Raw genomic sequence first — 16,945 nt, forward strand, 5'->3', positions numbered from 1 at the left:
TAGTAGGCCAGAGACGCAGTGCACAGCTTGCTTCTTTTGTGGTTTTGTTGCAAGTATGTGAACAGTACAGTTCAGAAATGTTTATCTTACCTTGATGAACTAGAGAGCTGGATAGACAGTTGGTTCAATATATAATTGCATGACTGTAACATAGTTGACTTGTTTTCTTCTGTTTTCAGGCCTAAAATCAACATGGCTCTATAACCAAACACCACATAGTATTTTTACAGAAAGATTTTTCTAAAATATTATATATAGAGTTGAGTAAAATTGAAAGTGGTTTATAAAGATATTGTAGTAAATCTGTTGAAGTGCAATAAATCCACACTTGACTCACACACTACTTTTTATTAAAAAATAAATAAGAAAGTCTTGGAGGTGGCTGCACAGTGGAATAAGTGGTTAGCACTTTCATCTTGCAGCAAGAAGATCCCTGGTTCAAATCCCGGCCTGAGCCCGGGATCTTTCTGCATGGAGTTTGCATGTTCTCCCTGTGCATGCGTGGGTTTTCTGCGGGCACTCCGGCTTCCTCCCACAGTCCAAAAATATGCTGAGGTTAATTGATGACTCTAAATTGCCCGTAGGTGTGAATGTGAGTGTGATTGTTTGTCTGTGTATGTAGCCCTGCGACAGACTGGCGACCTGTCCAGGGTGTCCCCTGCCTTCGCCGGAGTCAGCTGGGATAGGCTCCAGCGACCCTAGTGAGGATAAAGCGGTGTATAGAGAATGGATGGATGGAGAAAGTTTTAGAGTCTTGCCAGTCTTTTCTTCAGTAGGAAATGACATCATGAGGAGCAGGTCATGTGATTTAGAATTAACACACTTCCTTGAGAGATGTTTCTGTAATGGGTAACTTAGTTGAACGTGATTTCTCAGACACAGACGCAATTTGTTATTTTTCACATGAAATATTATATATTGCCATAAAAGAAACATCTGTGATGATGATCTCAACTTAATAAAAACAACACAATCAAAACTGTTTTTGAAAAAGCTCATTTTATTATTGTTTAGCTAATTAGAAGGTGGTTATAAAATTCAGATGGTTATTTAGTTGACATTTTAGTGATATCCAGTCATTTTTTAATAATAAGTGATTGTTTCCAGAATAAATTATTATGGAATTGACATGATAATGCATCCATTCATTCTCTATACACCGCTTTATCCTCATTAGGGTCGCGGGGGGTGCTGGAGCCTATCCCAGCTGACTCCGGCGAAGGCAGGGGACACCCTGGACAGGTCGCCAGTTTGTCGCAGGGCTACATACACAGACAAACAGTCACACTCACATTCACACCTACGGGCAATTTAGAATAATCAATTAACTTCAGCCTATTTTTGGACTGTGGGAGGAAGCCGGAGTCCCCGGAGAAAACCCACGCATGCACAGGGAGAACATGCAAACTCCATGCAGAAAGATCCCAGGCCCGCCCCGGGATTCGAACCGGGCGAAAGTGCTAACCACTTATTCCACTGTGCAGTCCTGACATGATAATAATGAACATAAAAAAACATTATTATTTTTAAGCTTTTAATGAAAAGTGCACACAACATACATCCCGCGGACTTCAAAAGTCCCTCAATTATATATTGACCCGTTAGCTTTGCCACTAATGGACTCAAACATTTTGTTGCTGTTTGCTGAAGAGAGGAAGCAGTGTCACGATCTGCACGAGAAATTTGAACAAAGAGTAAAAATATGTTCATTATAATTTATGAAAAACAAACTAAATAACTCTAGAGCTGGTACACAGCGGTTATACTTAAGCTTTTTTTTCAAAACAAATAAATGTTTGTTTACGTGTTTCATTTCATTGTAACGTGAATGTGCTGTGGGCGGAGCGGACAGGTCAGACGAGATACTGATTGGCTGATTTAAATCTGCGCAGCTCTGTATTTCCGCCTTAAACTTCCTTTGAGTTTGCTAGATTTGTGTCACCAGTTTCCGCACCCGGCACCGTTCTCCGCTATTGTTACAAACGTAGACTCCGCCCTCTCGGATGTAGCTGTTAACAAATCGAACGTGTCCTTTCCTCATACAGCTTCAGGATTGGCTGGTGAGGTTTGAACTAGTTATAAACGGTTTCAGCGGGTCAGTGGGAAGGTTTGCTATTGTCGCCCGGGACTTTTAGACTGCGGAGACTTTACACATGGAAGTCTCCCCCTCTTTTTTTAGGACATTTATTTTTATGCAAGTATGCCATTGATTTAACTTTTAAAATTAGCGGAGCGTTGCGTTGCTTTCACAGAAACTCTGATATCAAAGGTAAAAGATTTTACGTTGGTTTGAATGATAAACGTTAGCTAGCTAACACTGTAACGTTAGCCTTTTAAGTCTGTAGAACAGCTGTGAACTAAAAACTCTGTCGCCAACTCGGCTGAAGTTATTAAGGATGTGTCAAAGTAACTGTTGCCACAGGCTTAGGGCAGCGTTTAACAATATTTTAATGTTGAAGTTCTATGCTAGTTGATTCCTTTTGTGTGGCTAAGCTAGCATGTTGCTCAGGAAACGTTAGTCAGCTCGGCTAATTCTGTTTACTGCATTACTTAATGACTGTAGAAATGTTAGGTTCATGTAAAGGTGCTGTTTCTCATTGCGAGACAACATGTCAGTGCCGCTATACCATGAAAACAACGCATGTCATGTTATTCTCGGCCACATTGTTGTTAAATAGCCCCAATACTTTAATCGATCTGTCCGCGAAAATGCAAGCTACTGCGCATGCACTCATACAAAGCAAAAACACTGCACAATGGATCTGAGAGTGATGGACTGTAGAAAATAATCAAAACTACATAGACGGAAGCAGTTGGTTTGTTCAATTAGTAAAAAGAGAAAGTCATTTTTCAAGTTCTGCACATCTGTCAAACGTTATCAAGTCATGATGTAAAACTTTGTATGGGCAGTATTGGTTGTGACTTTGAATTACATTTTGATTTACAAGTAATGCTATTTTTTTTGACTCGACTAGTTAATGATAATAATAATAGAATAGACAGTCCTCTAAACATGTGTGTACCTCACACTTCAAGGCTCGCAATAAATATGGTGTGATGTAAATTACATATCTAAGGCATATCATCTATGAAGAGCACTAAGAGTAAACATTGGGTTTTGGTATCAGTTCAGATTGGGGGAAAAAAAACAAAACAAGGACCTGTTACCTATTAAGATACAAATTTATTTGTTAATGATTTCCTCAGTTGTTGAAGTTTCATCAATAGGCTGCAACTAAAGTTGTAAATTCTGCAGTTATTGATGTCATAAGTGTAAGTGACTTTTTTTGACTAAATTTATCCAGACTGTGCAATGTAATGAGTTTAATTCAAGTTTGTTTATATATTCATGCCAAAAGAAGGGAAAAGACTGCATCAGAATGCACAATAAACATAAGGAAAATGAATTATAACTGGCTCTGTCTTTATAGGCTCTAGGTAATGCTTCAGTTTACTTTTCTCTTACTTGTCATGTCAAATCTGTAGCAGCTTGTCCTGATTTTAATTACTCATTTTCTCCCCCATGCAGTCACTATGAACTCCATGTTATCATCCGTGCGATCCCTCATGGAAATGTTCGATGGCAAAGCTCAAGAATTCATCAGTGAAATTGATAATGTCCACATGGTTTGGCTTGAGGAGATCCAGCAAGAAGCCAATCGCATGTTCTCAAGGTAAACTTAAAATAAGACCATAAAAGACTATTTAGTAAATTTGTACTTTTTTATCATTTCAACTTCCATTTTAGAAATCTATTCTATATAGCTCTTCGCTATAATTTAGCAATGTTCTCATCAAGCTGTAATTTTTAATTTCAGGGATTTTAATGCAGAACCAGAATTAATGCCAAAAACACCATCACAGAAAAAGAATAGTCGCAGGAAGCGTGTGTCTGTGGGGCGTCAAGAAGAAAATCAAGCCAGACGAAGGTTTGTAATGTCAATTACTGCTTTTCTGAAAGCTTCCTTTTCAGTTTGTAGTTTCTTCAAACTTGAGCAATTTGAAAAATGTTGTGCTTTTGTAACTCTGCATGCATTTTTCTTCCTGTCTAGATTTTCAAAGGGAAGACGCAGTAACCTTCGGGGCTCTGGAACCTCTGTCAAATCACTGAACTTGATTGCTGAAGAGGAGAATATTCCTGAACCCTCCACCTCTGAAGCCAACAGCACCACTCAACCTAAACGCACCACTCGCAAAAAACAGAAAAAGCCTGAGGTGGCAGAGGATGTGAGTTTGTCACCAGACAGCAGTAAAACCGAAGAGGTGCTGAACAAGAAGCCAGAGCTGGTAGAGGAAGAAGATGCAAACAAAGAAAACAAGGCGAACAATGCTGAAGTCCAACCTGATGACACAGGCAGCGCTGCCCCGTCTCCCCCTAAGATACCCTCCCCTGAGGTTGTTGTCAGCATCTCTCCAGCAGAACGCTTGTCTGCTGAACTCGCTAAAAACCCGGTGCTCTCTCCTGGCCGTACAGCTGCTAAGATCGCAATAGCTGGAACTTCTCAAAGCTCAAGGCGCAGCTCCGTTCGGTGCTCCCTCAACCTCCGTCGCTCGCGGGCTGGTCTGCGGCACAGCATGACCCAGGAGTCTGTTCGCAGAGCCTCACGCCGTTCTATGCTTAAGAAGAAAGCAGCTCGTATGGGCAACTCCACATGTAGCAGCAGCGTTGGTGGTGAGAAAAAAAACTGCATTGTCATAATAATTTCATAGATGTACAACATTTTCAGTATTTTTAGGACTTTTGTTCTTGATGTGTATAATGTTCCATTATTCTTTTGCTCATGTTGTAGATGACTCTTCAGTGGACACTGCAGACGAGAAGGATGAGTGAGTAACAAGTTTTCTTTCTATGAATGACATAATGTCCTGAAGTAACAGTGTGGAGCTTTGTAATAAGTTAAATGGCAGATCTTTTTACAGAAACAGCATGAACACAACCCCTCTATCCTCTATCCCTCCTTAAAAATATAAAAAAACACACATAGTATGGCTAAGAAACTTTATGATAGGGTTTCTGTAGGGCAATGAAAAGCATTAATAGTCATTAAATTGATTTTGTGAAAATTAAGGCCTTAAATGGCATTAGAAATCATTAAATTTGATTCTTATTGGCATTAGAAATTCTTTCTGCAGCTTTCAAGAAAAATGTTTGACAATAATATATAATTATAGACTGCGATTCGTCAGATTTGTGCATCTGCGTAAACATGCCGAAGCATTGTGATAATTCCGGCCGGTCGGGTACAATTGCCAAAAACTGCTTGCTTTTAAAGTGGCCGGCAGGCTGAACCAGGTGGAGGAGAGCTGGGAAATGGGGAAATGCAAATTCCAGAAAATTTGGCCAAAAAAACGTGAATTTCAGAGAATGACTGCAGCCCGTGGGCGCTCAGGGTTGGTTTCTGGATTCAGAAATAGTGAAATGTAGGGACAGCTTTCATATAAAAATCATCTTTTACAAAAAAGCAAGCACATGTAATTTGTTGAGTTCACGGTCGTGGCATTACAATTTTTACAGTATACCATTAAAAAGCATCAAATTTGACTGACTGATTTCTGCAGAAACCCTGTATTAAGAGATTATTAATGGATTTTGAAAGCTGACATAATCCAAGAACCTTAAAAAAGTAATGTTTTCTTGGTGAAGTATTTAATCTGCTTATTGTAGAGGAATCTTTTGTGATATCATTAGTCCGTGGAGCTGTGTGTAAAAGAACTATAATGTCCATGTGTTGTTTTTTTTTAAGAACATGTCATTCAGTGCAAAGAAATAGATCTCTGAAGCAGTCTTTGAGTTTTTAACTGTGGAGCTCACTGACCAGAGAAAAAAAGTGAAAAAAAGAACCAACAGATTTTGATTACGTTCACTGTAGTTTTAATATCTTCACAGGATCAGAAAATAGATGATCAGTAGAATTATCACTCTAGGAAATCTGTATAATTTAGGGTTTTGGAGGCATATTGTACATAATACAAATGATTTTGTACACTCTAATTTCACTTGAACACTAAATCTCTTGACTGACTAGTAAATGTACCTGCAAATGCACCCTCAGCTACACATAACTACTTTAGAATTCACTGAACCGTGTTTATTTTCTTCCCCATGTTCATATATTCTGTAGTGTGGTAGAAGATGTACCTGCAGACACAGTGGATAATGCTGTACCAGAAAAACTTAAGGAAACTCCAGAGGTACGAACATATTCCTTTTATTGTTAATATTCCTGTATTTGAAATTGATTAATCGATCGACTGTTTTGTCTTAAAAAAACAAACAAATCTAGATCCCGATTAACCAGCATGTTGGGCGCATCACTCGTTCTGTGGCTGCAAACTCTCCAACACTTGCGCCTCCCTCATTGTCTGTCTTTAATTCAAAAATGAGTACTCCAAGCAAAAAAACAGGTATGGGAGCTTCTTTTTTTTTTAAACTGTTTCTTCTTTTGATATAGTTTTGTACTAAAATGTAACTTATGTGTGCTTGTCTTTTAGCTGTCGCTGAGAAGCAACAGATGTCCCAGGCTGTTCGCCGGTGAGTACTGTGTGTTTTACATAGATTTTGATCGACTTTTGTCTTGTCTCCCATATTCTGAGCATTTTGTTGTTGTTGTTCTAAATGACAAAAGGGAAATTGGTGTACTTTTTAAAATCTGTTGTGACGTTATAGTAGATTCTTTTTAAAAAATTTTAATTACATTTTTTTCTGTTTTTCAAGGTCCAGTCGCAGTACTAAGCGCAAAGCGCCCGATACTGTAGAGGAAAGTCCCACAAAGAGGTTCTCTCCTCCCAAGAAAAGTCAAAGTGTATGTTACAAAATTGTTGTGCTGTGGTTAAAAAATAACATGGGTGTTAGGGGAAAAAAAGTATGATTTATGTTGTTTTGTTGGTGTAATGCTAATCTTTAGGCTTTGTTTCTAACACACAGGCAATCAGACCAAACATGAGATCTTTTCTCCACACTGTGCAGAAGAATCAGATGCTGATGATGACTCCAAATTCCCTGGGCCGGACCGCTGTGATCAAGTCTTTCATCAAACACACCACTCCTTTGAAGGCTGATCCTAAGGTAGGCTTTGTACTTAATAACAACCGTTCTGTAAATTTCCAAAGCTAGTTTAAGATAACACCAACCCATGAATTTGAACGTTTGCAGCTGGTGTTGATCCAGCATAAAAAACTTACCAACAAAATTTAGACACAAACACAACAACGATGCCTTGTGTTTATTGATGTTAAACATGCTAATTTAAAAACACATTTACCCTGCAGTGTGGATGTGATATTCCTTTTATCTAACCAGTTAGATTGTGCTGTGGCTGACTGCATCCATGCATAAGTAGTGTGTTATCAAGTAGATAAATTTTAACAGGATTCAGTTAAACGATAATGATGTTCATAATTGGAGAAAAGCAGATAATCACTTCATCCCTAGCACATATGTGGTACTGCAGAAAATGGAAAAAAAATCTGAATTAATTCTCAGTTGATATTCCTACTAATGTTTGAATATTTTTCATGAATGACTTTTCCTAAAACCAAATTCTTGTGTATCTTTGAAGAACGTTCGTAACAACACAAATACACAAGAAGTGTCAAATTGAATTAAAATTTTTGCAAGTGATGGTGTGTATTGTGGGTCACATTTCTGTCACTACCAAATGATGTGATCCTCTTATTTCTATATCTTTCTCCCCTCCTCAGTTGAGCAGTGGTATAGTGGTAAGTTAAATGTTGAAGCACCGTATGTTGTTTGTGGGCATTTTCTGGTGTCTAATAATCCCACTGTGCAACTCAATTAAATGTCTCATCATTTAGCTACTCTATAATTAGCCCCTTTCCCACTGTCGCATTTTAACACAAATATTTGAGCAGTTTAGAAAGATTTCTCCTAAATGTGTTCTTTTGAAAACAAGGCTAGCAACACACCTGGATGAATTGCTGAAAATGTCACACTTTCTTACATGCAAACGTCAAAACACAGTAGCTGAACTGTGCTGTTGTACAGGGTCTATGTGTGGAAGGGGCAACTGTGATGTATTTAGATTTCGCTAACACACTACAGTTAGTGTGAGTTGATGGTACTTCTGATCCCACTGGTCACTAATGGTGTTTGTACAGGCTGGTGTAATCTAACAAGCCTTCAACCCACCTAATATAGCTACAATAAATAACCTCATACATGAAAACACAGTGAAAATCCATCTCAACTGGGAACTCTTAGAGCAGGAGTGTCAAACGTAAGACCCGCAAGAGGGTCCAATCTGGCATTTGGAAGGACTTTGTGAAGTGTTTTGCACATTTTCAGCGATGAAAATAAATACTTACTGTGAAAGTATTTAAAGACATTGAATATTGTGCAAAATGATGTGAGTCAGCAGCTTCAGTGTGACTGGGTTTGGTTTGGGTGAACCCTGTTGTTGATGTACTGCCACAGCCTTTATACATTTTTATGTATGAATTTACTACACTTACAAGGCAGGGCAATAACTTAACCTTCTTCCTTAAAAGATCCAACTTTAGTTTGTGTGGTGTGTCAGGATTACTGCACAGATGTGAAAATAAATGGGAATTTACAAAAATTTCTAGATCTTGACAAGTGGTAAAATACGATATTGTTCAGTTCCAGATACCTGCGACTGTGCCTTTTGTAGACACACTGTGATGTGTAAATTGTGATACACAAATGATAAACTGAGGCTTTATATTATTGAAATTTCACTTATTTTGCTTAAGAAAGTTAAGGTTGTTCATAATATTTAGTAACAAGATAGTTTATAAAATGTGAACATTGTCAGAATGTACTTTATTGCACTAAAACAAAGGGGAAAATTTGTAGTTGTTGTTTATCAGTTATGTTATGATTTTACTGATCCGGCCTACTTGAGATCACATTAAGCTGAATGCGGCCCCTGAACTAAAATGAGTTTGACACCCCCTTCTTAGAGCATTAAATCTTATTTGTTGTTTATAGAAGTGGTGTGAATGGGTTGAGATGAACTATAGAGGAGAGGAGATCAAGTCATTGTTCTCTTTTCAGGAACTGGATTCTGTTTAAGAGTAACTTCTAATCAAATTCAACTACTCTCGGTTTTTTGGTCTTTCTTTTCATTTGTGTTTTGCGTTTTTTCTTTTTTAAATTTATTGTCTCAGATACAACAGTAATTGGTCTTTGCTGGCTACCAAAGCATCTTCAAAGAAACACAAGCTCTATAAGAGCATCAGTCACCTTTGGAAACTTTGTTGTAGGAGGTGGCTGTGAATTTGTTGGTGATCTATTCTAGTTATTTGTCAGGAAGCATGTCCAAAATGTTAATCTCACAATTAGAAGACGTTTATTGTACCAGAATTTGCACATGGCTAATTTTCATAAAACACTAATTTAACTGTTGGTGTAGTTTGCTTTTTTTCCCTGTCTGTTAATCTGCTGATCAGTTTCTGCTGTACAGTTACTGCAACATAAACATGCACTTTATTAAACCCTTAAAGGCCATAAATATAACACACAGTCTGTTAGGATAGATTTTTGCACGGGGCTGTTTTCTTCATTAATGCACTCCACTTTGGGTTATTTGGATGAATGCCACCTTTTACATTACAGCATATTAGTATTATGTGTTTTTTAAAATGTGTTTTCCGATACCGTAATTGTTTTCTCTTTTCTTAGACAAAAGAGCGTCACAAGTTGGAAGCCCTTAAAAAGAAGATGGAGCAAGAGGAGGAAAGGATGAAGAAAATGGAGGAGGAGAAGAAAAGAAAACAGGATGAACTTAAAAGGTTAACCCTTCATCTCAAACCCTTGTAGGGTCTAAAGCAATCCAGTAATTACTTGCCTTTGTTTTTTTGAAACTCACTCCTAAAGTGTGTGTTCTAGGAAGAGGGACGAGAGGTTAAAAAGAGTGTTTGAGGCCAAAGTAAAAGAAGAGCAGAGGGAGGAAGAAAAGAAAAAGAAGATTGAGCAAAAAATGGCTCAGATCGATGAGAAAAATGATAAGGTAAGACACTGATGGCTCCAAGTCTGGATGTTGACCTAAACGGACTGAACCCTTTTGTTTGATCCTTAAATCCATGCCTCTCCTTGCAGCGTCAAGCCGAGGAGAAGGCCAAGAAGAAGGTGACCCTGAAGCGCCTAGAGGAGCAGGAGCAGAAGAAGAAACTGGAAGAAGAAGCCAAAAAGAAGAAGATTCAACAGGCAGTGAGACAACGCTCTAATATTAGATTTATTCATATAATCCTTTGTCACTGTAGCGGTTTGTTTTCTTTGGCGCACACTAAATCAGGTGTGTATGGATGTAATAACACGACAGACTGTATATATGGGGTTTTCACTCCATGGAGGAATTGTTTTGAATGTCTTCATGGAAAGTTTTTCACTTTGTCATGTGTCCAACCAGTTATTTACTGATTAAAATGTGTTTTCCATTACACAAGCCAATCTTTTCTTATGTTATGGCTTTTTTTTTTTTTTTTAAACTTTCAGGAGGAGGAGAAGCGGCAGCTGGAGTTACTGGCTAAGAAGAAGGCCGAGGAGGAGGAACAGCGAGCTCGTAAGCTGGCTGAAGCTCGCAAAGCTCTGGAGTTGAAGAGGGAACAGGAGAGAGAGCTGGAAAGAGAACGACAAGCTGCTGCTGAAAGGTCATCTATTGTGTTTAATACTCCTTACAGCTGGGGTGGTTACGGAGAACGAATAAGAACCTGGTTATTTAACTGGGCAACATTCAGCATTTTCACTTGCCTTGCTGCTAATGATAATGGTGTCATTAATGTTGTGTTCACTTTCTCTAGACTGTAGTTACACTGAACACGTCAAAATGTTCAGTGAGCTCATGTAATAAGCTGAAAGAAAAGCTTACATTTCCTGCCATGGTAAAAATGCAAAGTGTCTAGCTTCTATATCGGCTCCAGTCAGTTTGCTTTACTGGGTTTTTGGCCAGCGACTCCACTGCCCGTATTAGGACAACCATGTGACTTCATTCAAACCATCACTCGTTTTCAGGTTTAAAAAGCGTAATTTAACTGTTACAGGCTACAGCACCAGACAGAGTTTACACACTGACGTTAATTTAAGTGCTGCTGGTCCCGTCATCTTCCTGCTGTCAACAATTAGCGGCTCTCTGCTTTGAACTCTATGACGTGTATTTCAAACCATTAGCAGATCACCTGCTGTGCTTATCTTGCACGACTTCATCCAGGCCTCGTTATGTTTTATTTCGTTAGTTTGGATTTTTTTGCCCAGCACACAGACACGTAATGACCAAATAAAGATAGTCACTGAATTTGACACAAATTATATCGCATTACAGTAGGAAATGATCACGTTATAGTTTTATAAAATAAATGGATAAAGGGTGCTGTGAAGAGGAAGAATATCAAAAAGGCTACATATATTGATAAGATTTCAACGACACCCATCCATACCTATCAACGGAACCATAATAGCAATGACAAACTCAGTCACCTGAGTATCTTTTAAATGTTGCATATGTAGTGTAACTCTAACATGAGTTTTGTTTTGCTTCCAGGGAGCGAGTGGAAAAAGAAAAGGCTATCGCTCTGCAACGTGAACTGGAGCGAGCAGCGAGAGAAAAGGAGATTAGGGAACTGGAGCAGAGAAGGAAAGCACTTGAAGAAAAAAGAAAACTGGTAAGAAACTGAAATATGAAACAAAGATGTTTTACATGATGTGCAAAAATACAATGAGTTTTACACTACAGGGATCAAGTTTAGATGTTTAGTCCACTCATATTTGCTTAATGTAGAAAGAGCTTCAGTAGCTCTGAGTTCGACTCTCCAGCTGCTCACCTTGGTTATTGATGTGATTTATGTTTTATTTTTTTCCATCAGGAGGAGCAGCAAAGACTGGCTGCAAAAGAGAAAGCTCTTAAAGAGACCGAAGCCGCCAAGCTGAAGGAGGCTACACAGGTACACCGACAGTGGAAAATAATGATTGACTGAATAAACACAGGCACAGTTTAGAGCGAGGCAAAGCTGAATTCTAGCGTAATTATTCTTAGTTTACGGATTCAGCCAAATTACGACCAGCCAGGAAGGTAGTTTTAGCTTTATTTGCCTTAGTTGTTCTTTTGTATTGTATGAATAAAAAGTGGTTGGTTGTTTTTTGTTGATTATTCCCTGTCGTTTGGGTGAAAAATTTATTAAAGGGCATAAAACCTTTCAGAAAACCCATGAAAACAGAATAATTTAATCACTATTTCATTTTTTTTAAATTATATTTAACCATATCATTCCAGTATTCTTTAGCTAAATGTACCTTTTTATCCTTTCTTCCAATCTCTAATGAAGACCCGTGCTGCTCTAAATATGACCGTGGACATTGAGGTAAGAATCTAACTGCACACGCTGTCGCTTTTATCCTCAATCTTTGGCAGACACGTGGATACACTGGAAAAAATAAAGTCAGTGTTTGCAACTTGTGCATGTAGTGCAACAAAAGCTATGATGTGGCATAGGCAAATCAGTTATGAGGAATGTCTATGTGGTGTTTTTCTTTGACAGAAAAAGTGCTGGCAGGGCACTGGATGGTTTTTCATCCTATTGCTTTATCAGAAATGTGTGTGGAATTTGTTTCTTTACCAACAATATCTTGACATCATATCACCACTCTGTTGTTATATGATGGATGGACTAAAATCTGTTATTGTTATTGTTTTTATTATTATTTAGATTTTATTTTATTTTTCTATATTTGGGTTTATATATTTATATACGAATGCACACAAAATTATATATATATTTGTATATTTTATTTATTTTTTGCTCATTTTCTTCTATATTTGGGTTTATATGTTATCATTATTTATATTTTTATTTTTTTGTTAATTTTTTTCTATATTTGGGTCTTACTGGGTTAAAAAGAGCATCAGTGATTGCAGCAACACCTTTCTGTAAAGTTGGAAAAATGTCTAACTTGATGAGGACAGTAATGCAGAAAAGCAAGTGTGTTGAATGAGGTGCATTTTCTCAAGGTGGCCTTATACTCTGTCTCCACTGGGTCAATTAATCAAAGACAACAGGGCTTAGAAAAAACATTGAATGGACACTCAGTCTAGTTGTTAAATCCCGTGAATCATTTACCTGAATGTTTGGAGGGCTTTGTGTTTGAGTTATTCTTTCTGTTGAAATACTCATTGTCCACTTTTTGTTTTCAGCGCTCAGTTTTGAACACACCCGTAGGAAAAGGTGGTGGCATCAGCGTCGTGGATTGTGAGGTAAGCATGAATGATTCAATTTCGGCCCACCTAGTTCATCTTTTTCTATCGAAAAACGGAACAGGAAAAACTGCATTAGTATAAAATGTTATAATGGGGTTTTCTATCCTCCTCTTGCAGCAGTCCTTATATATATATATATATATATATATATATATATATATATAGTATGAATAAAAAGTGGTTGGTTGTTTTTTGTTGATTATTCCCTGTCGTTTGGGTGAAAAATTCATTAAAGGGCATAAAACCTTTCAGAAAACCCATGAAAACAGAATAATTTAATCACTATTTCATTTTTTAAAACGATATTTAACCATATCATTCCAGTATTCTTTAGCTAAATGTACCTTTTTATCCTTTCTTCCAATCTCTAATGAAGACCCGTGCTGCTCTAAATGTGACCGTGGACATTGAGGTAAGAATCTAACTGCACACACTGTCGCTTTTATCCTCAATCTTTGGCAGACATGTGGATACACTGGAAAAAATAAAGTCAGTGTTTGCAACCTGTGCATGTAGTGCAACAAAAGCTATGATGTGGCATAGGCAAATCAGTTATGAGGAATGTCTATGTGGTGCTTTTCTTTGACAAAAAAAGTGCTGGCAGGGCACTGGACGGAATTTGTTTCTTTACCAACAATATCTTGACATCATATCACGACTCTGTTATATGATGGATGGACTAAAATCTCCCTTTGCTGTGATTATCTTTAAAATATACTGCTAATAATAGACAGGCATGGCCAGAACCAGATGCTCCATTTTCTTGGTAACCAGGCTGACGAGTTCCACTCGTGTTCAGAAGCCTTAACCCTGTAAAACCCACTGTTGCAGAAAGAAATCAGTTTTATATATGTATGCATTTTATTTTTGCTAATTTTCTTCTATATTTAGGTTTATGTATTATTATTATTGCTGTTATTTTTATTATTTAGATTTTGTATTTTATTTTTTTCCTATATTGGGGTTTATATATTTATATACATATGCACACAAAATTATATGTTTTTCTAGATTTTATTTTTATTTGCTCATTTTCTTCTATATTTGGATTTATATATTATCATCATTATTTTTTTTATTATTTTTCATTTTATGTTTTTGCTCTTTTTTTCCCCCTATATTTGGGTCTTACTGGGTTAAAAAGAGCATCAGTGATTGCAGCAACACCTTTCTGTAAAGTTGGAAAATTTCTAACTTGATGAGGACAGTAATGCAGAAAAGCAAGTGTGTTGAATGAGGTGCATTTTCTCAAGGTGGCCTTATACTCTGTCTTTTCTGGGTCAATTAATCAAAGACAACAGGGCTTAGAAAAAAAATTGAATGGACACTCAGTCTAGTTGTTACATCCCATGAATCATTTACCTGAATGTTTGGAGGGCTTTGTGTTTGAGTTATTCTGTGATGTTCTGTTGAAATACTCATTGTCCACTTTTTGTTTTTCAGCGCTCAGTTTTGAACACACCCGTAGGAAAAGGTGGTGGCATAAACGTCGTGGATTGTGAGGTAAGCATGAATGATTCAATTTCGGCCCACCTAGTTCATCTTTTTCTATCGAAAAACGGAACAGGAAAAACTGCATTAGTATAAAACATTATAATGGGGTTTTCTATCCTCCTCCTGCAGCAGTCCTCACCACAGTCATACGTCATCACACCAAAAGGCAACAACAAACCTTTGATTACGTCCAAAAGTCTTGAGGATTACGGGATGGACCAAAACAGTGACGACTCCACTGATGACGAGTCTGCACCGAGGAAAGCTATTCCATCCTGGGCGGAAGGTGTGCAGGAATTACTGCATTTATGTATTTATTGTGATAGTGCACAGAGTCTTCAGTAAACACGTTGTATTGTGGCTCATTAATCCAACACATACTGTCTAAAACATGCAACTTTATCCTGAGTCTGTTAGCATGATATCAAACATGAAAGAATCAGCCCAGCCAACATTATCTTAATTACCTCACCACTCACAGCTAACGAGGTCTGCCTGCATAAGTGGTGATTGCAGCCAACAAAATTAATGGTTACACGATTAAAATCAAGAACATATTGTTTTGATAATGAGTAAGAACTTTGATGGTGAAAGTGCTCCACTTACTGTCAGTTGCATTATGTGAACAATTACAGCAGCAGTATCTATGGTGCAGTCCGCTGAAATGTGACTTATTCCAGATTGATTTCAGCCCACAGTCATGACTGTAAATAATAAATGCTGGTTAGCTGTTTTTAAACACACCTATTTGACGAATGTTTTTTCTCCAGGGCCCAATCTGCAGCAGATCATCATGAAGCAGTACTTCAACCCTCCTGATTTAGACTCTTTCTTCGGAATAGTTGAGCCACCGAAACTGGAAAGCATCTTTTACAAGAGCAAGCCTCGGTATTTTAAACGCACCAGCTCAGCGGTGTGGAACTCGCCTCCTGGTGGAACCAAGTAATGTCTGTACACTCATGCAGATGTACACGCTGCTGTATAAACTTTAATCCTTGAAAGTCTGTTTTCAATAAAGTAACTTGTTTTTTCCTGAATGATTTTAATTGTATTTTTGTTTAAGATTTTTAGTTGCTGGTGTTGTTTTTTTTTTTTTTTTCCAGAGATGACCACATTTTCATATGCCAGACTTTCATTTGTTTGGTTCTGATTTTAAGTTACTTTTGTAGAATTTTGACTTTTTACTGTGAGAAAGCAGAACAACTAGTTTTGGTGATGGGACTATTGTTGTTGTATCAGGAAAATAAGGCAGCAGGTTCTAATATTTATGGGTGTTTTGCTTTGCCATGTCAATATTAAAGGGCTGATTTTGTCTGATGATTTTGTCACCTGGTAGCTCTTAGCAATGTGATTTTCTTTTGTCTTTTAAATGAAATTCAGTGCTGTTTAAAGCTAGTGGTAATTTACAGATAAAAAATAAACCAATGAAAATGCACAATTGCGAATTTCCAAACTCTGTGGTTGAAAGCTGCACAAGAGATTCTGTAGTGAGGTTATTGTCTGCTTCATGCTTGTCCTTTCTCAGAACAGGAATGCGCATTACCTGCATATGTCAGATTTACAAAAGGGGGCACTAAGAATGTGTCCTGACAGCTTTTTCAAATGAATGATTTTTACGTTATGTTTATTTGCACAATAGGACAACATGCAGCGCAGTGTAAATACAGACAAAAACACACTAATCAGGATGTTTCATGGAAACGGTATTCTGTGGCTTCTTTCAGCAGCGCAATGTGCCGTGCCACAAAGCAAAAATTGTTTGGTAATGGTTTGAGGAGCAAACAACCAGTTTGATGTGTTGACTTGGCATCCAAATCTCAGTCCAATTTAGCATCTGTGGAATGCGATGGACAAACAAGTCCGATTCATGGAGGCCGCACCTCACAACTTGCAGGATTTAAAGGATCTTCTGCTAACATCTTGGTGCCAGATACCTTCAGGGGTCCAGTGGAGTCCATGCATCCACAGGTCAGGGCTGTTTTGGCAGCAAAAGTGGGACCAAGACAATGTTAGGCAGGTGGTCATAATATTATGCTTGATTGGTGCATATCATTAAGTTACAAAAAAAGTAAGCTTAAAGCTGAGTCTAACATGACCCAACAGCATCCATTAATAATGTAATAGAAAGTTCCCAGCTCTTTCTGCTGTTGTCCATCTATACTTGTGGATTAAACTGGCTAATGCAGATTCTGATGCAAAATTATGACAAATGTGGTACTTGA

At 37.7% G+C, this 16,945-nt stretch overlaps 1 protein-coding gene across 10 annotated transcripts; it reads left to right on the forward strand.

The window, feature by feature from the left end:
- Positions 1 to 1,972: 1,972 nt before the first annotated feature.
- incenp (inner centromere protein) lies at positions 1,973 to 16,040 on the forward strand. 10 transcript variants are annotated; one of them, XM_051952431.1, is made up of 23 exons: positions 1,975 to 2,269; positions 3,530 to 3,674; positions 3,819 to 3,929; positions 4,053 to 4,672; positions 4,791 to 4,827; positions 6,123 to 6,192; positions 6,285 to 6,405; positions 6,493 to 6,532; positions 6,716 to 6,803; positions 6,926 to 7,066; positions 7,702 to 7,719; positions 9,665 to 9,774; positions 9,872 to 9,992; positions 10,082 to 10,192; positions 10,478 to 10,632; positions 11,520 to 11,640; positions 11,842 to 11,919; positions 12,301 to 12,336; positions 13,167 to 13,226; positions 13,606 to 13,641; positions 14,673 to 14,732; positions 14,856 to 15,009; positions 15,494 to 16,040. In XM_051952431.1, the coding sequence occupies exons 2-23, from the start codon at positions 3,535 to 3,537 to the stop codon at positions 15,667 to 15,669; spliced, it is 2,604 nt and encodes an 867-aa protein (XP_051808391.1). In that variant the 5' UTR covers positions 1,975 to 2,269; positions 3,530 to 3,534; the 3' UTR covers positions 15,670 to 16,040. The 10 variants fall into 10 exon arrangements, with proteins under 10 accessions (XP_051808396.1, XP_051808391.1, XP_051808393.1 ...); XM_051952430.1 differs by having other exon boundaries at positions 1,979 to 2,269; positions 14,853 to 15,009; XM_051952438.1 differs by lacking the exon at positions 7,702 to 7,719 and having other exon boundaries at positions 1,979 to 2,269.
- Positions 16,041 to 16,945: the final 905 nt, after the last annotated feature.

Source organism: Acanthochromis polyacanthus, chromosome 8 (assembly GCF_021347895.1).
Source record: "Acanthochromis polyacanthus isolate Apoly-LR-REF ecotype Palm Island chromosome 8, KAUST_Apoly_ChrSc, whole genome shotgun sequence".
NCBI classification, from domain to species: Eukaryota; Metazoa; Chordata; class Actinopteri; family Pomacentridae; genus Acanthochromis; species Acanthochromis polyacanthus.

What these genes read in the sequence shown, in the direction of transcription:
- incenp (XM_051952430.1), top strand. Translation starts at nt 3,535, where the DNA reads ATGAACTCCATGTTATCATCCGTGCGATCCCTCATGGAAATGTTCGAT. An exon ending in ATGTAGCAGCAGCGTTGGTG is followed by an intron (nt 4,673 to 4,790) that starts GTGAGAAAAAAA and finishes CTCATGTTGTAG; the next exon opens with ATGACTCTTCAGTGGACACT. An exon ending in TACTCCAAGCAAAAAAACAG is followed by an intron (nt 6,406 to 6,492) that starts GTATGGGAGCTT and finishes CTTGTCTTTTAG; the next exon opens with CTGTCGCTGAGAAGCAACAG.